This window comes from Parathielavia appendiculata (genome assembly GCF_033297405.1).
Source record: "Parathielavia appendiculata strain CBS 731.68 unplaced genomic scaffold N657scaffold_19, whole genome shotgun sequence".
Classification (NCBI taxonomy): Eukaryota; Fungi; Ascomycota; class Sordariomycetes; order Sordariales; family Chaetomiaceae; genus Parathielavia; species Parathielavia appendiculata.
Window position 1 is genome coordinate 60899 of NW_026944238.1, and position 17034 is coordinate 77932.

Here is a 17034-nt window from a genome sequence, read left to right on the forward strand (position 1 = left end):
GGTGCTCATGTGGGGGACCTGCCCCACTGATCTTGCCGCGGCTCACGCGGGTCCCTGGCTCCTGGAACGGAGCGCGGGCCATCAAAAATCCAGTTGTCAAAGTGGCGGCCCAAGTTGCTGTTTCCAAGCTGCGAGCAACAAGCTGCCTGATCGAGTCCCGACAACACCAGTCTCGTCATACAGCTTCAGTCTTCCAACCAGAAGTCCAACTCCATACTCCACCATGTCAGAAAAGAGACCAGCCTCCGACGACCTAAGCGAGGGACAGCTTGTAGTGAAGCGGCAGAACGTGGGTACGAGTCGCGCCCTCACTCGCCCCGGCGCATCTGGCAATGGCGCGCTCATTCAGGCGGTATGTTTTGCTTTTTGGGTGCGACTGAGCATGTTTGCTGACAGAAGTTCACAGGCGCCCAGGACCAGCGCGTTGCAAGCTCCCTTGATGGAGCTGTCGGGGCACACGGGGGAGATCTTCACAGCCAAGTTCGACCCAACAGGAAACCTCATAGCGTCCGGCTCGATGGACAGGACAATAAGTGCGCTTGAAGGTACCTGCAGGTCATCGTGCGGATAGCTAACGGATGGCAGTGCTCTGGAGGACATACGGCGACTGTGAGAACTACGGCGTCCTGAATGGGCACCGCGGTGCGATCCTCGACCTCCAATGGTCCCGCGATTCCGACATTCTCTTCTCCGCCTCTGCCGACATGCACCTCGCGAGCTGGGACCTCACGTCAGGGGAGAGGATACGGCGTTACGTCGGTCACGAGGAAATCATCAATTCAATGGACATCAGCAAACGCGGCGAGGAGCTGCTAATCAGCGGGAGCGACGACGGGACGATCGGCATCTGGGACCCCAGGACGAAGCACGCCGCTGACTACATTGAGACGGAGTTTCCCATCACTGCGGTTGCCATCTCGGAGGCGGGCAACGAGATTTACTCAGGCGGCATCGACAACGACATCAAAGTGTGGGACATCCGTAAGAAGGCCGTCGTCCACTCGATGCTGGGCCATACCGACACGATAACGTCATTGCGGGTATCGCCAGACGGACAGCAGCTGCTCTCGTATGCGATGGATTCGACGGCAAGAACCTGGGACATTAGGCCCTTCGCCCCGGCCGAGCGACACATCAGGACCTTTGACGGGGCGCCGCTTGGGTTAGAGAAGAATCTCATCACCGGGAGCTGGGACTCGGACGGCAAGAAGATCGCTGTTGGCGCAGGTGACGGCACTGTTGTCATCTGGGCCAGCGACTCCGGGAAGCTGCACTACAAATTACCTGGGCACAAGGGAACGGTAAACAGTGCCGAGTTTGCGCCTGGAGATGCTCATATCAGTTTGTAACCTGGTTTCCGGAAATTTGTAACTGTGCTAACAATGAGCAGTTCTTTCCGCGTCATCTGACCGGACCATGCTGCTAGGCGAACTGAAGTGAGCCGGTGACTCTGCCGCACTTATGCAAAGACTCCCCGCCGAAGTCTTACAGACGATAAGGGGTCGCTTCTGCAAGCGGGAGTCACGAATGCGAAGCCGCAGACTGCAGACTACGGCAGTCAACCTCGCACCCCGGCCCAAGAGTGGCATTTTCTTAAATGGGCATGTGGCAGCCGAAGCGGGGTTGTTACAGGGCGACCGAGACTAGGCTGCCCTTCGAGGCGCCAAAGCATCAGGGATCGGCGCGGCTAGGAAGGCAGAAGACAGTGTACGGACAAGATACCCAAAGGTTGACGGCGATGTGCGAAAAGCGCGAAGCAGGTGCGACGGCGTGGGGCGGATGAAGTGATATGGGCTAGCAGCCGAACATGCATGGCCTTTCCTCCCGCCACGCACTTGTAAGACTGATGATACCCGTCTAGGCGTCGCTGACACGTCATCTAATAAAGGTCAGGCCTTTTGTACTGTGGCTTCTTTCCCGCTTGTGGAATTATAGTCGTTGCAAGCCACAGAGCTCTGAAACCTGAAGCAGGGGGTTCCTCCAAGCGAACCGGCCCCACCCCTGGATGAAACGGTTTGATGTGATCCAATCGTTTTGCCGCTGTTGCGCACTTCTGTCACTCGGGCTGCGATCACAAACGAAGGTTTGGCATGGAAGTGCTCTGGCTCGGCTTCGATGATTGGAGACAAGCCAAAGCAGGGTGGCCTTTCTTGAAACTGTGGTCAGTATTGTTCGTTGTGAAATCGCCGTAGAGTGGCAAGAGGGAGATTGGCCATGATGTTCTCTGGCAGCTCTGCAACTTTGAGCAGTGGACATACGGCTTCGAAGCATCCGGGACTTGGTTGTTGAGTCGAGACCTCAAGGGGGCTTCTGCCAACTGCAAGGGACGGACACCATGCGTGACTTCCTCTTCCACCCATGTTGCCTGTGCGTTCCGTCACTTGCTGTTAGCGACGAGTAGCTTTCCCTCCGAGGTTGGCTTTAGGGGCCCCTGCATCCCAAGTCTCACGCTCGACCTTGTCCCGTCAACTCAAATCAACCTCTTCGCCCTAGCCTCGGCTTGCCGGTCACGATTCCACCTTCCGAACCTCTGATCGTGCTCCCCTCCCAAGTCTGGGACATTGGTAGCCAGTCAACACGCCCACTGGCTCGACTGCCCGCATACACCGAAACAAAACACTGTGGTGTGCCGGCCTATGGATGACCGCCGTTCTCCACGATCTTTCGCTCACTGTTTTGTACCCGGTTTTCTGTCTCTTGCTGGTTATTGACAACTTTGTGAACCTGCATTAGGCCGCGAGTCATTCACGTTTGCTTCCTCGGCGGGCGATTGAAGCCAACGAATTTCCATCCCCTTTCCTCAGACGAGACGGCATCCAGGGAGCAACAAACTGAATAGTCCATCCATCCTCGTTCTTCCTTCTTCTGTCTCCGACACTGCATACAACAAGGCTCTGTGAGCCGGTAATTATCAGACGGCGGCTTTCTGGTTTTATTTGCTGGTTGGGATATCCCACTTCGGAGCATAAGGAGTTAATGATACCCACCACGGACCTTTGGCTTACTCTTTTCATCGCGACCCTTTGTCTACTTTCTCAAGGCTCGAAAAGAAGGGAGCTGCTCAATCCCACGCCTTGATCGTCCTCGCCTTCGCCGCGACCTCCATGCTATACTTCCACATATTCAACGTCGACTCAGAAACAACTTCAGAATAAGGGGGCACTTTAGAGTGGCCTAGGAACGAAGCGCAAACGAGGCCCACGGGGAGCAAGCAGCAAGCGGCAAAGTGCGCCGTCAACAAATAACATACCAGCAGCCGTCTCAAAATAATACGGGCAGACAGAACCAGCTGATGGAAAGCAAACACTTACATACCCACCCGCAAACCCCACAATGAACCGGTTCAACTTGTTCTCCCGCCCAGGTGGCGGCACCTCTCACCCAACAATCACCACCACCGCAACCAACCAGTACGACGCCGCGACCGTCGACCCCTACGACGACCGCGCCCCTCTCTCCCCGCGCAGCGAGCTCGATCCCGATCCCAATCCCGACATCCTCCCCGACGACCTCGAAGCCCAACCCACGGCCGCGACCCATGAGATGGCGGAGCGCAACCGCGGCACGCCGACGGCCCGCTTCCTGCACCGCTTCCGCCCAGCCATCCCCTCCTTCTTCAGCACCGCCCGGTCGTCCGCCTTTTTCGGTTCCCAGCAGCAGCAAGGGCGATATCTGTCGTCGTTGGGATACCCGCGGCCGACCAGCAGCGCATACTCGGGCGAGGGCCTCCGCGGCGCGCCGGGGACCGTCATCAACGGCCACGGCGCACCGCTGCAGAGTCCGAAGTCGCCGGACTATTTGTATCAGATCGGGGCGGAGGACCTTCACTTGCCCAGTACGAGGCTGCATCTGCCTGAACTGGAGAGGTCGTGGACGCAGGGGTCGAATGGGCCGCCTACGAGGCCTGGGACTGGAGTCCTGAGCGGCGGTGAGCGGGTAGGGGGAGGAGAAGGAGGGGTTGCGGTGCCTGAGGCTGTGGTCGTGCGGGAGGGGAGGCATGGGTCGCGATCGTCGAGGTCGGGCGGGCATCATCGGGAGCGGAGGAGGCGGCGGAGGGGGGATCGGAGGGAAAGGAGCGGCAGTGGGAGTGGAAGTGGCAGGTCGCGGGGGTCGGGGAGGCATCAGTCGGGAAGTCACCGATCGGACAGTCATCGCTCGAGGGATCGCGAGAGCAGAAGTAAGAGGCGGGAGAGGCGGCGGAGAAGGGAGGGCGAGCGCTCGAGCAGGACCAGGGAACGGCGTCCGCCCAAACACTTCCTGTTTTGCTTCCCCTGGGTCAAATCGCGCCGGATCCGATCGCAGATACTGCGCTGTTTCGTCTCGGGCACGTTTCTTGCCTTGACCCTGGCAATCTGTATGTGTACCCCTTTGCGATTTGGCTCTGAATGCAAGAACGGTAAGCTGACGCGAGTGCAGACCTCACCCTCTCGCTCACCAAAAACATCAACAGCAACGAGTTCACAATCCTGCTGATCCTGATCATCATGTTCGTCACTATCTTTTTCTGTCATAGCCTCATCCGCCTCTTCATGCTAGTGGTCAAGGCGCGCAAACGGGACCAGATGGTGCAGCAGGGCCAGCTTCCGGAGATGGCGGGCTCTGGCGGCTACGCCATCCCGGTAGAGCCCATTCCCGTCGTGCTGGCTCGGGACGAGGAGGCGGCGGGTATCGGTAGCGAAGCAACCAAAACCGGCCCGCCGGCCTACGGCATGTGGCGCGAGAGTGTGGTACGTATTCATCGCCGTGGATAAGCCCCTGGGCTTTGCTGACTAAGAATCTCAGAGGGTTGATCCGAATCGTCTGTACTGGGCACGCAACGAGCATGCGCAAGGCGAACAGGTGCCAAATCCTACCAGCTCCAGCGCGTCGGAGAGCACACAGAGCAGCATTTCCCGCACAACAGTCCCTCGGCCACCATCGTATTCATCGGATGACGGTGTCAGCTACGTGGTAGATGCCCGGCCGAGGTCGATCGCACCGCCGAGAGGGGGTGTCCCTCCAGTGGGGAGCTCGCATCCTGCTGCCAGTGTGAGCTCAGCGTCTTACTTGGGTAGCTCGCATCCGGCTGGGAGTGTGAGTTCAGCTTCGTGGGTTTGAAGCTCAGGGTCGCAATGGCGTCAACGGGTTCCGATAAAGGAACCCGTTGAATGAGAGTTAGCTGAGACCAACCAAGATATGGAAGTCGGGCAGTAGATGGCGAGTGTATCGAGTGTCGAATTCAACAGAACGTCTCTGGGAGGCGCGTCAACAAGTGCAGATGGCGTACGAGCTCCTGTGTGATATCGGTTACGGTTCCTCCGTTCCGTATCGGTCCTTGCACGAACATCTCGGGCAGCCATATTGGCCGCACCGAAGGTGTTGAACCGGGCCTCGAGCTCAAACCCCCCAGGCAGCCATGCCGATGTGTGTGATCGCCCTTGAATCCGTCATCTTGGGTTAAATCAGAATGCATGCGCCGTGCATTCAGCTGATGGGTCACCGAGAAGTGACGCTGTGTGGGTTGACAAACCGGCCACAGCTTGTCATCCGTGAAGGAGCTCTGAACAGCCTGAACGCGAGATCTGCCCTAGCCAACCCGTTTTGGGGCGAGTCTTTTATTTGCACATCCCCCTGTCTTTTATTCGCACGGCCGTAACCGCTTTGTGTATGGCGCCACTCACAAACCACACTCACCGAATTTTCCCGCCAACAACACCAGTCTTTTTGCAAACAGAAAACGCAATGTATCAAACGAATTCCAACCGCGACCTGGTAAAGTCGCTCGGGACTGAATCGCATCGCATTTGGAGGGTCGGTTATAGTTGGGATCACTCTCGTACATATTGAAAGGTCCGGGCCTAAGCTCCGATGTGGCGTTGGTAAATGAGGGGCGGGAGCCGGTATCGTGCCCCACTCCGGGCTTGGCACCCGGAGGCTCGGTTGCCAAACAATACAGGCTGGACGACAAACCACGAAGACTGGGTAGAGATATTTATGTATTGCGTTGCATCGTAAGAGCAGTGACTTGATGCATTGTAAGAGCAGTGACTCGCTATGAACGTCATCGCCTTGACTGACGAAGGGATGGTGGTGGTGGGTGGCCCTATACCAAACGCGGTTACGGCCGTGGAAATAATACACGGGAATGTGCAAAAGGGGCGCTTCGGTTTACCTGCCTTGACGGGATAACGTAAACTCAGTCCGCGCAGCATGCGTTGGGCATGATTGGGCCGAGGTGAGGGGCAGCTTGGCAGACAAGGATTTTCTCGCAGCGGAGGTGGCTGCCGCATCCAGTTTGGAAGGCGTTGCCTCGGTTTGTATTGTGAAAGAAGGTATGGTAAGGTATCAGCGATGTCTTCTTCCTCTTACGCTGGGATGGTGACGGCGTCATCGTATAAACTAGTAATTCGTACTAGCTATTAATTACTGTGGTAGGATACCGGTACAACCGTCCACTGTCGATGTCCGTCATTATCAGTTGTGGCGTTTACGAAAAAACACCCCGCCACTGATCCACACCCGACAGCACATCTGAGTTGGAGCAGGCAGCTATCGTTTGTTATTATACGGATCCGTACCGAGTGTTTGTATCCGTAGCTGAACCGGATTGAAAGTCGGGGTCTCTGTCAGAGGAACGCGGGGAAATGGGGGCAGCATATCTGAGACACGCCCAGTCTGGCCACAGAAGATGCGAGCGTGAGCTGAGAAGGGAAGCGGCAACCGCAACGCAACATCGTGGGATGGGTTGCAGAGATGACCGAACACGACTCAACCAAGTGTAGAAAAAGTGGGAATTTTCCCCACCAAGCAGCAAGTTGCATGTGGGACGGAGGGTTACAGTGGACCAGAAACAGACTCAGCACAGGTGAAATTTGCCCTTTAGCGTGAATTGAGCTGATTGAGACTTTTCGGCTGCTTTGCAGCATCAGCGCTAGGAATTGGGTGGTCCGTTCATCACCTCGCCGAACAGCGGAAGCCGCCTCGTCATGCGTTGTACTGTACTTCCAGGATACCTGGTCATCTCAGGATGGCAGCGCCAATCCCCCGGTATCTGGCGCAATTTTCAGCGCTGCTCGAAAAGTGAGACACCGAGAGGCATGTAACTCTTTGTCACTCGCTCCGTTTTTTCCGCTCTTGCCTCGTGCCTGCGCTATCCCTCCTTCCCCAACTTGCCGCCCGCCTCCTCTATTGTCCCGCTTATTCCGCCTCTCTCATTCTCCTCTTTCTTTCCACCTTACATTTTCCTTGAAGCAGACGCAAATCATCTCTTGGGTGTTGTGTGTTGGCGAGGAAGTCGGAAGTTCGGTCGCTGTGGTTGTCGGTCGAAGTATCAATACTTGCGGGAAAGTTTCTTAGGAATCCTGCTGGGGGTTTTCATTCCTTTTACCGAAGGTCAGTCCGATTCACCATGACGCAACTCCTGCAACCGTGCTACCACAGGAGTGCCCTCAACTCCCTCTTTGAGACACGTTTGCATGTAGCATATCGACACCTTGATGGCACCATGGTCCACCATTCGTCTAGGAACCTCGACGACCAAAGATGTGGTGTGACGGGAGGGAACGGAGCCGCCGGGCTGGATGCGCGCATTACTGGCCCATGGTCTCTACCGGCGACCCGTCCGGCGCATCAGCCTCGGTCTGCTGCCGCTTCTCCGGCGTGGCGTCTCGTGGTTGACAACGTGTCTTGAGCCGCGCGGTTATCCCAGCGTCATTCACGGGAGCAACCTGCCGGGATGTTGGGTCGCACAAACGTCCCGACCCTGCGGAACCCGATCTCGCCTACCAGTATGGCCCCGATGAGCGGCCGGCTCAGATGCACCGGCCGAATGCTTTATCCGCATCACCAGAAGATGCCACGAGAGCCTTAAATTCTTCATCAAGTGTTTTCGCCTGCAAACGTGTCGGCGAAGATGGGAGCGGACACGGGATGAAGCGTCATTATATGCTAACGCGCTTGCAGACTATCATCCAAAAATGTCGTCTGTCTCTCGTCGGGCGTGCTACAAGTGCGGTGAGCTTGGCCACCATGCCGAGGCCTGCGCGTCTCCCCACAGGCTCTGCTACAACTGTACGACATTTCTTTGTCCGATGCTTCGATCATCCGCTGACACTGGACCAGGCAAGCAGCCAAACCACGAGTCGAACGAGTGCCCCATGCCCCGCACTACCAAGGCGAAGCAGTGCTACCACTGTCAAGGTCTGGGTCACGTTCAGGCTGAGTGCCCGACGCTCCGCCTGAGCGGCGCCGGTGCTGGCAACCGGTGCTACAACTGCGATTCGATCGGCCACCTGGCGGTACGCCCTTGACCCTCTCGCGAGACTCATGTTAAACCAGTACTGATTGTCGATTCACAGCGTAACTGCCCCAACCCTCCTGTTCCTGGACTCGGCAGAGGAGGCCCTGTTGCTCGGGGTGGCTTTGGGCCTGCACGGGGAGGATTCGTCGGCGGTCCTCGTCCGGCTACCTGCTACAAGTGCGGCGGCCCGAATCACTTTGCTCGCGACTGCCAGGCGCAAGCCATGAAATGCTACGCCTGCGGCAAGCTGGGACATATTTCTCGGGACTGCACGGCTCCTAACGGCGGCCCTCTCAACACGGCCGGCAAGACGTGCTATCAGTGCGGCGAGGCAGGGCATATCTCCCGCGATTGCAACAAGAAGGGTGGCGCCAACGGCGAGCTGCAGGCCGAGGTCGACATGAGCGGCGGACAGCCGATTCCGGCGCCGGCTGTGGCTCCTGTCGCTCCGGTTGCCTAAGCGGATTTGGTACCCACATACGGGCGTGGCCGGTCATGTTTGGGTTCGGTTTTTTTTCGGCAATGCATGGCTTTCTCGTCCATTTTACATCTCCTTGATCTTATCCCGGCTCTGGACATGGGGTCAAGACACGACACGACATCGGGTTTCTTCCACGGCGTTCTCGGTTTTGGCTCGCATTACGATTGGGCTCACGTTTACTCTCCGTCTGGACACCACGATGAAATGGAAAACAAACTCATGTCTCACGCACTTTCTCTTCGACTTAGACGGTTCTTGGTCTGGAAGATACAACTCGGCCATGGTTTTGTTGCATCTCTCGGACCCCTTTCTCCCTTTCATTCCCAATCTCCCGGTTTTCCTTCTCATCATTGCCTCCCTACCTAGACGCTATTTGGAAACCAGCGACTTTCAGAGATACCCCCCCTTTGGCACGGAAAGGACATTTCGGACATGGTTGTCGAGGCTCTTGGGCACTTTGTGAGCCGCAGACTGGGCTCGGCTTGTTGCGTCGTGGCGCGGTGACATAACAGCACTGGGCGGGCAAGACAGAGGCAGGCCACCAGATCGGAAGGGGCAACAATGTTTAGTAGGAAGAGTGCGGTGCGGTGAAAAGGCGCAAGCTGTGGACGATGCGGTGGTCGGTGCGGGCCATGCATGTGAAGGGAAAATACATGGCTCTTCATATCCTTGCTGCCTTTTGTGCTTGGTGTGGCTACCCGTGTGGTGACATTGGACATCAACCCTCAACAGCCAAAATAACAACCAGGAAGCACTACAATCCGTCCCTGATTTGTTCAGTTGCGCGGAACTTGGCAAGGAAATAAGCCAAACTGCGTGCTGATCACCTTTTTCTGCTCTCTTTTGTTCATCTTCTCTTATTTTTCCTCTTCTCTTGCTTCTCTTTTTCTCTTGTTTTTCTTCTTCTCTTTCTCTTTACTCTTCCTCATATTCTCCTTTTCGTCTCCCTGTCTAACTTTTCGTACATTTTCTCACTTCGATTTTCGCGTCCCCCTCACCGCCTTTGTACCATGCTAACAAACCAAGGCTAAGACTGTATTGTACAGCCCCGCCTCAACACGCTCGGTTGCCAGCGCCAGCATCTCGCAATGTCCGGCACACCTCACCCCCCCCCTTCCCAATCCACCTCCTGCATCCTTCTCAACTTGCTAGGCGATCGGTAGCAGCAACAAAAAGCCTTCCTGCAGATTCCAAACTTAGCGCCCACCTCACCCCAATGGGTAATTCGGAGGATCCGCCTTACAACCACCACAACGCACCTGAGATTACAACGGCAGGAACGCAAGCACCAAACCGTGGATGAGCAAGCCAAAGAACCGGATTGGAAGACGAAGAAGGGACGGGTACCGCCTAAAGCCCTACACGAGCCAGTCAGCTCTGCATGTCTGGGGTGGAATTTTTACGAGGTCTGGTGGAGGGGATGCTCAGAAGGCTGCTAGATAGGGTTAGTGAGCTGGGAGATGTCAGTTTGCTACTCAGCTGCTTTCCAACTTCGAAGATCGGTGACTCTCGTTATACCCTGCTCTCCCACTCATTCATGCGGATGACTGCAGAAAGTCACAGAGAGATTGTCTCAAGGCGAGACTCGCTGGAGTATGAGCCAGGGCCTCAGGATGTCATGGGATAAGAACCCATACGCAGGGCAGTGAACGTATAAGATTCGTGACTCAGAGGAGGTAGGGGCTTTAGGCAATTGGGAGGAGTAAAAGTGCGCGAGTTGGGGGTCTAGAGTAAGGTAGGTGCTTGGGCAGGGTTTGAGTCGTTCGGGAGAGCTAGCAGGTCGGTTGTCCGCGCTATAGGGTAGGTGAGTTGGGACTGTAGGAGCTAAGTCAACGCTCTAGGATGTCTTGAATTTGCAGGACTTGTGGATCAATACGATAGAGATGTTCAACATTATGATGAGAGACAAAAGGGGAATTGTTTTGTCCGGAGCTGTGGTGATAAAATACTAAAAACAGACTCAGAACTACTCTGCTCTATTTAGTTTTGCCTCAGCACGGGATTGAACCGTGGACCTTGTCATTCCGCATGAGAAAGGTACGAGTGACACGCTCTACCACTGAGCTACTAAGGCCTCTAGCTTTTGTAGACCTTATAGTAAAACATAAGACTTTCATTGGTTGATTGCTCACTTGGACGAGTAGGACCAACCTGATACGCCGATACAACACCCCAAGCGAGTTGAACTAGCCGCTTAGCGCACCATCCCTAGATCTCTCGTGCAAGAGAGAAGAACCGAGTCTAGTATTGCTCTGAACAGGAAGGAGGGACTTCGATGTTGTTGTGAAGAGGAAGGAGCCGCCTCGTCTCCCGTTGACATGCAGTAGCACTCCCTTCATATTTCGAACAAGGAAGGAGCAGCCCTCGTTTGATAGTATGACGCTCTTCCAAGTAAGAGGTAAATGATCCGGTTTTTTTTTTATTTTCAGTGCGCTTTATATGTGGGTGATATGGCATATATCAAGTACAACATGAAACAGCTACGATCACAAAAGTGTATGAACAACTGAGTGGACTCAGTGGGGAGCTGGAGTCCGGAGATTTTAACACGGAAACAGCTCGAACTACACCTGCTCGACCGAAAGGGAATAGTCTCCAACAGTTATATGGCTTTTTGGTTATAAAACTCGGATCCGTATCATCTAACTCTTAAGTCAACAACTGCAACTCGAGCTGTTGTATTGTACACCATGCTAGCTAGGGTGAATGGGCGATGACTCTTACACGCGCGAAGGAGGTCAAGGAGCGACTAGAGCGTTGCCTGAACAGCGCATCAGTGCTATGTTGACGACTTGCCAGAACATGAGCGAGAAACATTAGCTTGCCAAGAGAAGCCATCATACGCGGTTCACAGGCGCTGCAAGCTAATTACACGGCTTGAGTACCGCACGGCTTATTCAAGGAAGGCGTTCATTAAATGTTCCATTTGTCACGGGTCGTGACAATGTGAGGTTCATGTGCGCAACTCCTGGATCGACTAGACAGTTTGAAGCACGGTCCCTCTTTCGAGGGTGTTACGCAGTGGTCAGTTGCGCTCACCGGTGACACCATCCTAAGTTCCTATAAAGGTGATTAGGAGTGGTGTTTGCGTCGCTCAGGTGGAAATGGCGCCTCCTACAATGAGCCACAAAATGGAATTCGAGCGGTTAAGGCAAGGTACTACTGAAGTCCTGCTGAGGCGCCTTTAGGCAGAGTACGGATCAGCCGTTCGATGCTTCAAGTGGCTACAAAATACATGCTGAGAAATCATGGCACCCCGAGGGCCTCCTCAACTTTCGTGGATCTGAGGCTATAGCACGTTACACAGAGTGGCTTACCTTAAGTGAAGCCCAATTTGGCTGAATATCGGTCAAGGGTGGTGGGGAAAATGCTTCAGAACTTCGGAAGTCAAGGTATTTAGGCCAGGCTGAGGAGAGAGCCCTCGTGCTCGCCACTGCCTGTTGCTCCAGCCCTTGACCTCTTATATTTGGAAATTGAGACTCTGAGGATCCATTTCTTGTGGATTGCTCGGTCAAAGGCGAAGCTGTCAAGTTAAGGCTTGAGCATGAGATGTAACTCTAAGGAATCAATGCGCTTATATTAACGAGTATAAGACAAGTACTACCGTACCCAGGTAACCAAAATCAGCACTGCACCGGGCGAAAACCGCAATCTGGAGAAGCCAAGATCATGCCACGGCCAGGAGCCGGTCCCGAGTCATATTTATGGCACAGCGGATGCAGGTCCCCGCATGACAACGGCTGGGCAGTCCTTAATGGCCATGAATTCATTTGTGTGCTTGCATCCGCCTCGGGAGTTTGTTTATCATAGAATGCCAACCAAGCAAGATGACGAGGGCCGTGTCACCGTTGATCCCCGCGGTACCCTGGCGACCAACGGGCCCAATGCAACGCATTTTAACTTTGACTGACCCCTCGTGTCTGCCCTCACTTCTTGTCATTAGAGACCATGATCCATCTCCTCACACTTGGCCGACAAGATGAAACCTTCCCAGATACAGATCCTCCTGGCAGGCCTCCTGGTCGACGTCGTCTCATCTCAAGCCCCCAAGTGCCCCGACTACTCGATCTACTCAAAGTCCCGCCATGAGCCCTTCTCCTCTGGCAAGCATGCCCTCTCATCAGCCCGTCCGGCTCCTTCATGCCGCACCTTCAACTCAACCACAGTCGAGACCCTCCTGAGTAACATGACATTGGCCCTCGCCGACCCAGACTTGTACCGCCTCTTTGAAAACACATACCCTAACACCCTCGACACGGCCATCCGCTGGCGCGGGCACGCCGCCGACAACCGGGCCGAGGAACTCGCCTTCATCATTACGGGCGACATCGACGCCATGTGGCTGCGTGACAGCGCCAATCAGCTGCAGTCCTACCTTGCCCTGGTCGAACCCGACCCGGCGGCGGCCAACCAGCCCGACTCCATCGCCAGCCTCTACCGCGGCGTCATCAACCTGCAGGCGCGCTACCTGCTGACGGCGCCCTTCTGCAACTCGTTCCAGCCGCCACCGGAAAGCGGCATCCCGCCCGCCAGTAACCCGGCCGCGGCCTCCGACATCGTCTTCCCGACCTACGACAAGTCGGCCGTGTTTGAGTGCAAGTACGAATTGGACAGCCTCGCGGCGTTTTTGCAGCTCAGCACAGACTACTACGAAACCACGCACGACGCGGACTTTTTTGGCAAGTTCCTGTGGCTTGAGGCTCTGCAGGCCGTGTTGGAGACGGCCAAGTCTATGACGGCGCCTACCTACGACCCGGATACGGGCGCCGTCCTGCCCAGCGCCTACACTTTTACGAGGCAGACGACGCGCTCGACTGAGACGATGGCCAACGACGGGCTGGGCAGCCCCGTGCGGGAGACGGGCATGATACGGAGCGCCTTCCGCCCCAGCGACGACGCTACAATGTTGCAGTTCCTTGTGCCCGCCAACATGATGTTCGCGCGGTACCTGGGGAGCGCCAAGCTGATCGTGGACGCGCTCGCGGACAGAGCGCCGGCCGGGCTGGCGGACGAGATGGCGGCTTTCTCGACGAGTATCAGGGAGGCGGTGACCAAGCACGGCATCGTGCCCGTTGTGAGCACGAACGGGAGCGGTGTCGAAACGGTGTATGCGTACGAGGTGGACGGGTACGGCGGGGCGGTGGTCATGGACGACGCGAACCTGCCGTCGCTGCTGGCGGCGCCCCTGTCTGGGGATTTGTCGAATATAGACCCGGTGTATGTGCGGACGAGGGCGAGGCTGCTGAGTGCCGACGGGAATCCATACTTCATGAAGGGGTCGGTCCTCGACGCGATCGGCGGGCCGCATGCGGGGCCGGGCATGGCGTGGCCCATGGCGAGCATTGTGCGGATACTGACGTCGAACGACGATGAGGAGATCGTGAGGGTACTGCGGGAGCTGATAGGCAGCACTGACGGGCTGGGGCTAATGCACGAGAGCGTCAACTCAAACAATGCAAGCCAGTGGACGCGGCAGTGGTAAGTCTTTCATTCTTGGTTTCAAGGTCTCGAGAGAAGATGCTGACTGGCATGGCAGGTTCTCGTGGGCCAACGGGCTGTTTGGCCAGATGATTCTCGACCTGCGCGTTCGAAAGCCGCACATCCTACAGCAGAGTTTCCAGTGACATGACTACAGTGTGGGCAGTGAAAATTCAAGCTACAGCTGAATGTTTCGGCCCGGAGACCCCAGTATCCCCCAATGTCTAGAGTATCCACTGTCGTTGTGCAGTAAGCTGCTTGTGTCTGAGTGCCGCTGGGAGCCGTCGGGGTCAACAGCATGTACCTGCGCCAGTGCTGACCAGTAGAGTCACTTCCGCATTCAACTGACACCTCACCTTCCTCGCTCCCTCCTGCAGATCATGAAGCTTCCCCACGGGGAATTAGCGACCCATCCAGCGTCCTCCACCGCAGCCTGCCGCTTCTCCCGGTCAGCAAGCGCCTCCGCGGCGCTCATATCCCAAAAGCTCGGCACCTCTGCCCGGTCGACACGCAGCCAGCCCTTCCAGTCGGCCGTGACGGCGACCTGGGCAGAGGCAGCACCGGAGGCGCTCCCGGCCGGGTTGAGGCCCCCTCCGATGACCACGGTACCCCACCACTCTCGGCCCCGGCTCCGGTGTGACCCGTAGAGCATGTATTTCTCGATGCAAGCGACGCAGTCGGCGATATGTGCGGCGCTGCCGCGGGCGGGACGGAGGATGTGGACATGGTCCAGGTCGGCACGTTGGACGGTAGCGCGGTGCTTGGACCCAGGATTTGTCGGGTCTGCAGCTGCGCCTTCGTCAGCCGGGCATGTCGCCAAAAGCCGCACGGGGTCGAAACGGCCTTCAAAATCGACGATGGCTACGGCCTTGTCATGCGGCGGGCTGATCAGAGTCGCGACCAAAACGTAGAGCAGCTCGCGGTGGCGGCCGGTGAGGGCGAGAGCGGCCGACTGTGTCGCGCGGAAATGGCGGTTGACGAGCCCATTGAGCGGGCCAATTGGGAAGTTTGGTATTCGTGCATTGCCAGTATTGCTGTCGTTCGCATCGCTGGTTGTTGCCAGGCTTGTGCGGAGAGAAGCGAGGACCTGGATTGGGAGCAATCAGTAATTTTCTCTTCGCGTAACTTCAACCCTCCAACCTCGAGTCAAGCCATCGTAAATTGCCAAACTCGTCGCCAATTCGCCACGTACTTCGTCAAGAGTTGTCTCCTCGACTTCATTAAGTAAGCGAGCGCCGACTGTCGCGACACCAGCGCCTCGTATCGTCTGCATCCCTTTGGACGACGGGCCTGCTGGGATGGCGCCGCCTTGCCCAACCTTCCCTGCCGGCCACCTCTCGGGCGCGGTGCAAATCAGTGCCGATGGAAAAGTGCGGAAGACGGAAAATGGGCGTCGAATTGATTTGGCGAGGGATTGTGAGCTATTCGAGCTCGTGCAGTACGAATGCGTGGTCCGGCATCCCGAGTTGGCCGATAGCCCGGTGCAGTGCTGGCCGGTCCAGCGCTGGTTCCGCAGGTGAGTGCTCAATCCTCGATGACCGGAATTCGAAATTCCAGCGCATACTCGCAAGCCATGATCAGTTGGCGGATTTGATGTACTGATGCAGAGTTTAGCTGTCAGGACAAAAAGGGCGGTTTTATGGCAGAAACGACAACTTGGGAAGGAACCGCAGCTCGAGCTAGCACCACAATGCCAGAATTGAGCCCGCCAGACGTCCAGGGCGCGCACAGCGTCAAATCTGTATCGCAAGCAGCTGCAAAGAACAACAAGTCTGGCTAGACATCGGTTACTTTTTCGGCAAAAAGGATACTGGCGCTTGCTGCCACACCATATCCTCTACCCAAGGAAACAGACACGGTCCTGCCCACTGACTCAACTGCTGCCCCTGTCTATCCGTATGATACACAACCGATCTCCCGCCCCTTCATGTTTACTCCCTCCCTCTCTATCGTCGTCGGGGGTTTTGCAGCCCTGCGTTGCCCAGTCATGCCATCCCGACACACTCACGCCCCTTGCCTCGCAGCGCGCTGCTCCTCCAACTTCCTGTAGTAGCTGTCGCGGGCGTTGGTGCGCGGGACATGGTAGCCGTACCTAGTGCAAGATTAGAGGTTCGCGTTCTGCACGGCCGGGAGCTCGGGATCATGGGTCGTGATACCAGAAGGCGTTGGCAAAGGCAAATCCAAGACCTGCATGCGGTTAGCATTTCCTTCAGGCGCGCCCTACCACCTGCATCTCTCCAGAAAGTAGACTCACCAAGCGCAATGCTAAGATCGGTGATGAGGCCCCGGCGGAGCATCTAAGATCCCGTCAGCTCATCATCTATATTATGCTCCTCTTCGTCGGTCGGCGGCCGGGTGACGGGAATTGGGTCGCTATCGGGACGACTTGAATATTGGGGTACAACGTACACCAGTAATGGGTGCAATCGCCATTTTATCGGGTCTTGTTTAGTCAACGCGGGGTGCGGAGAGGTTCTCGTGGCTGGGTGGTGCGGTGTTTGACAACATTCCGACTTGGAGCTTCCAAGATGAACTGATCTTGGAGCTAAGCTGCACGTGATCTGGATTCCGGCGCTCGGCAATTTTCGAAGATTAGGTAATCCAGCACAATTCTTCTCTTTGCATTGCAACACCAGCAACTGATTTATGGCAGCGAGAAACCCCTTTCTCTACCGCAACTCCTTTATTTCACGATTAGCCTCAAAACCATTGTCATGTCACGTGTTGCTGCTTCGCATTTCCACCGATACTTGCCGCATGGTACTGCCGGAGCGCGTTTTTGAGGGCTAAGATGAAA

At 56.2% G+C, this 17034-nt stretch overlaps 6 protein-coding genes and 1 non-coding gene across 7 annotated transcripts; 4 read left to right on the forward strand and 3 right to left on the reverse strand.

Moving 5' to 3' along the window:
• The first annotated feature begins 74 nt into the window (after positions 1–74).
• N657DRAFT_649404 (WD40 repeat-like protein) lies at positions 75–1909 on the forward strand. Its single transcript, XM_062793714.1, has 4 exons — positions 75–352; positions 407–533; positions 586–1341; positions 1391–1909. Exons 1-4 carry the CDS (start codon positions 224–226, stop codon positions 1438–1440), a joined length of 1062 nt encoding a protein of 353 aa, XP_062643843.1. The 5' UTR covers positions 75–223; the 3' UTR covers positions 1441–1909.
• A 2324-nt stretch (positions 1910–4233) lies between these two features.
• Positions 4234–5097, forward strand: N657DRAFT_580447 (uncharacterized protein; the record flags this gene model as incomplete). The annotated part of the gene is made up of 3 exons (XM_062789460.1): positions 4234–4354; positions 4417–4727; positions 4783–5097. Coding segments are annotated over 3 exons (747 nt in total), but the record flags the coding sequence as incomplete, so codon positions are not given.
• A 5649-nt stretch (positions 5098–10746) lies between these two features.
• N657DRAFT_t141 lies at positions 10747–10833 on the reverse strand. The gene has a single exon. It is a non-coding gene; the product is annotated as a tRNA-Thr (tRNA).
• A 1748-nt stretch (positions 10834–12581) lies between these two features.
• N657DRAFT_649412 (glycoside hydrolase family 125 protein) lies at positions 12582–14558 on the forward strand. Its single transcript, XM_062793715.1, has 2 exons — positions 12582–14237; positions 14296–14558. The coding sequence occupies exons 1-2, from the start codon at positions 12739–12741 to the stop codon at positions 14381–14383; spliced, it is 1587 nt and encodes a 528-aa protein (XP_062643845.1). The 5' UTR covers positions 12582–12738; the 3' UTR covers positions 14384–14558.
• On the reverse strand, positions 14231–15923 carry N657DRAFT_603366 (uncharacterized protein). The gene is made up of 2 exons (XM_062790143.1): positions 15430–15923; positions 14231–15324 (listed from the first exon to the last, which is right to left on the reverse strand). Exons 1-2 carry the CDS (start codon positions 15508–15510, stop codon positions 14590–14592), a joined length of 816 nt encoding a protein of 271 aa, XP_062643846.1. The 5' UTR covers positions 15511–15923; the 3' UTR covers positions 14231–14589.
• Positions 15428–15933, forward strand: N657DRAFT_603369 (uncharacterized protein; the record flags this gene model as incomplete). Its single annotated transcript, XM_062790144.1, has 2 exons — positions 15428–15753; positions 15852–15933. Coding segments are annotated over exons 1-2 (300 nt in total), but the record flags the coding sequence as incomplete, so codon positions are not given.
• Positions 15876–16678, reverse strand: N657DRAFT_649413 (cytochrome-c oxidase, subunit VIIa). Its single transcript, XM_062793716.1, has 4 exons — positions 16647–16678; positions 16492–16534; positions 16394–16424; positions 15876–16329 (listed from the first exon to the last, which is right to left on the reverse strand). The coding sequence occupies exons 1-4, from the start codon at positions 16668–16670 to the stop codon at positions 16242–16244; spliced, it is 186 nt and encodes a 61-aa protein (XP_062643848.1). The 5' UTR covers positions 16671–16678; the 3' UTR covers positions 15876–16241.
• Positions 16679–17034: the final 356 nt, after the last annotated feature.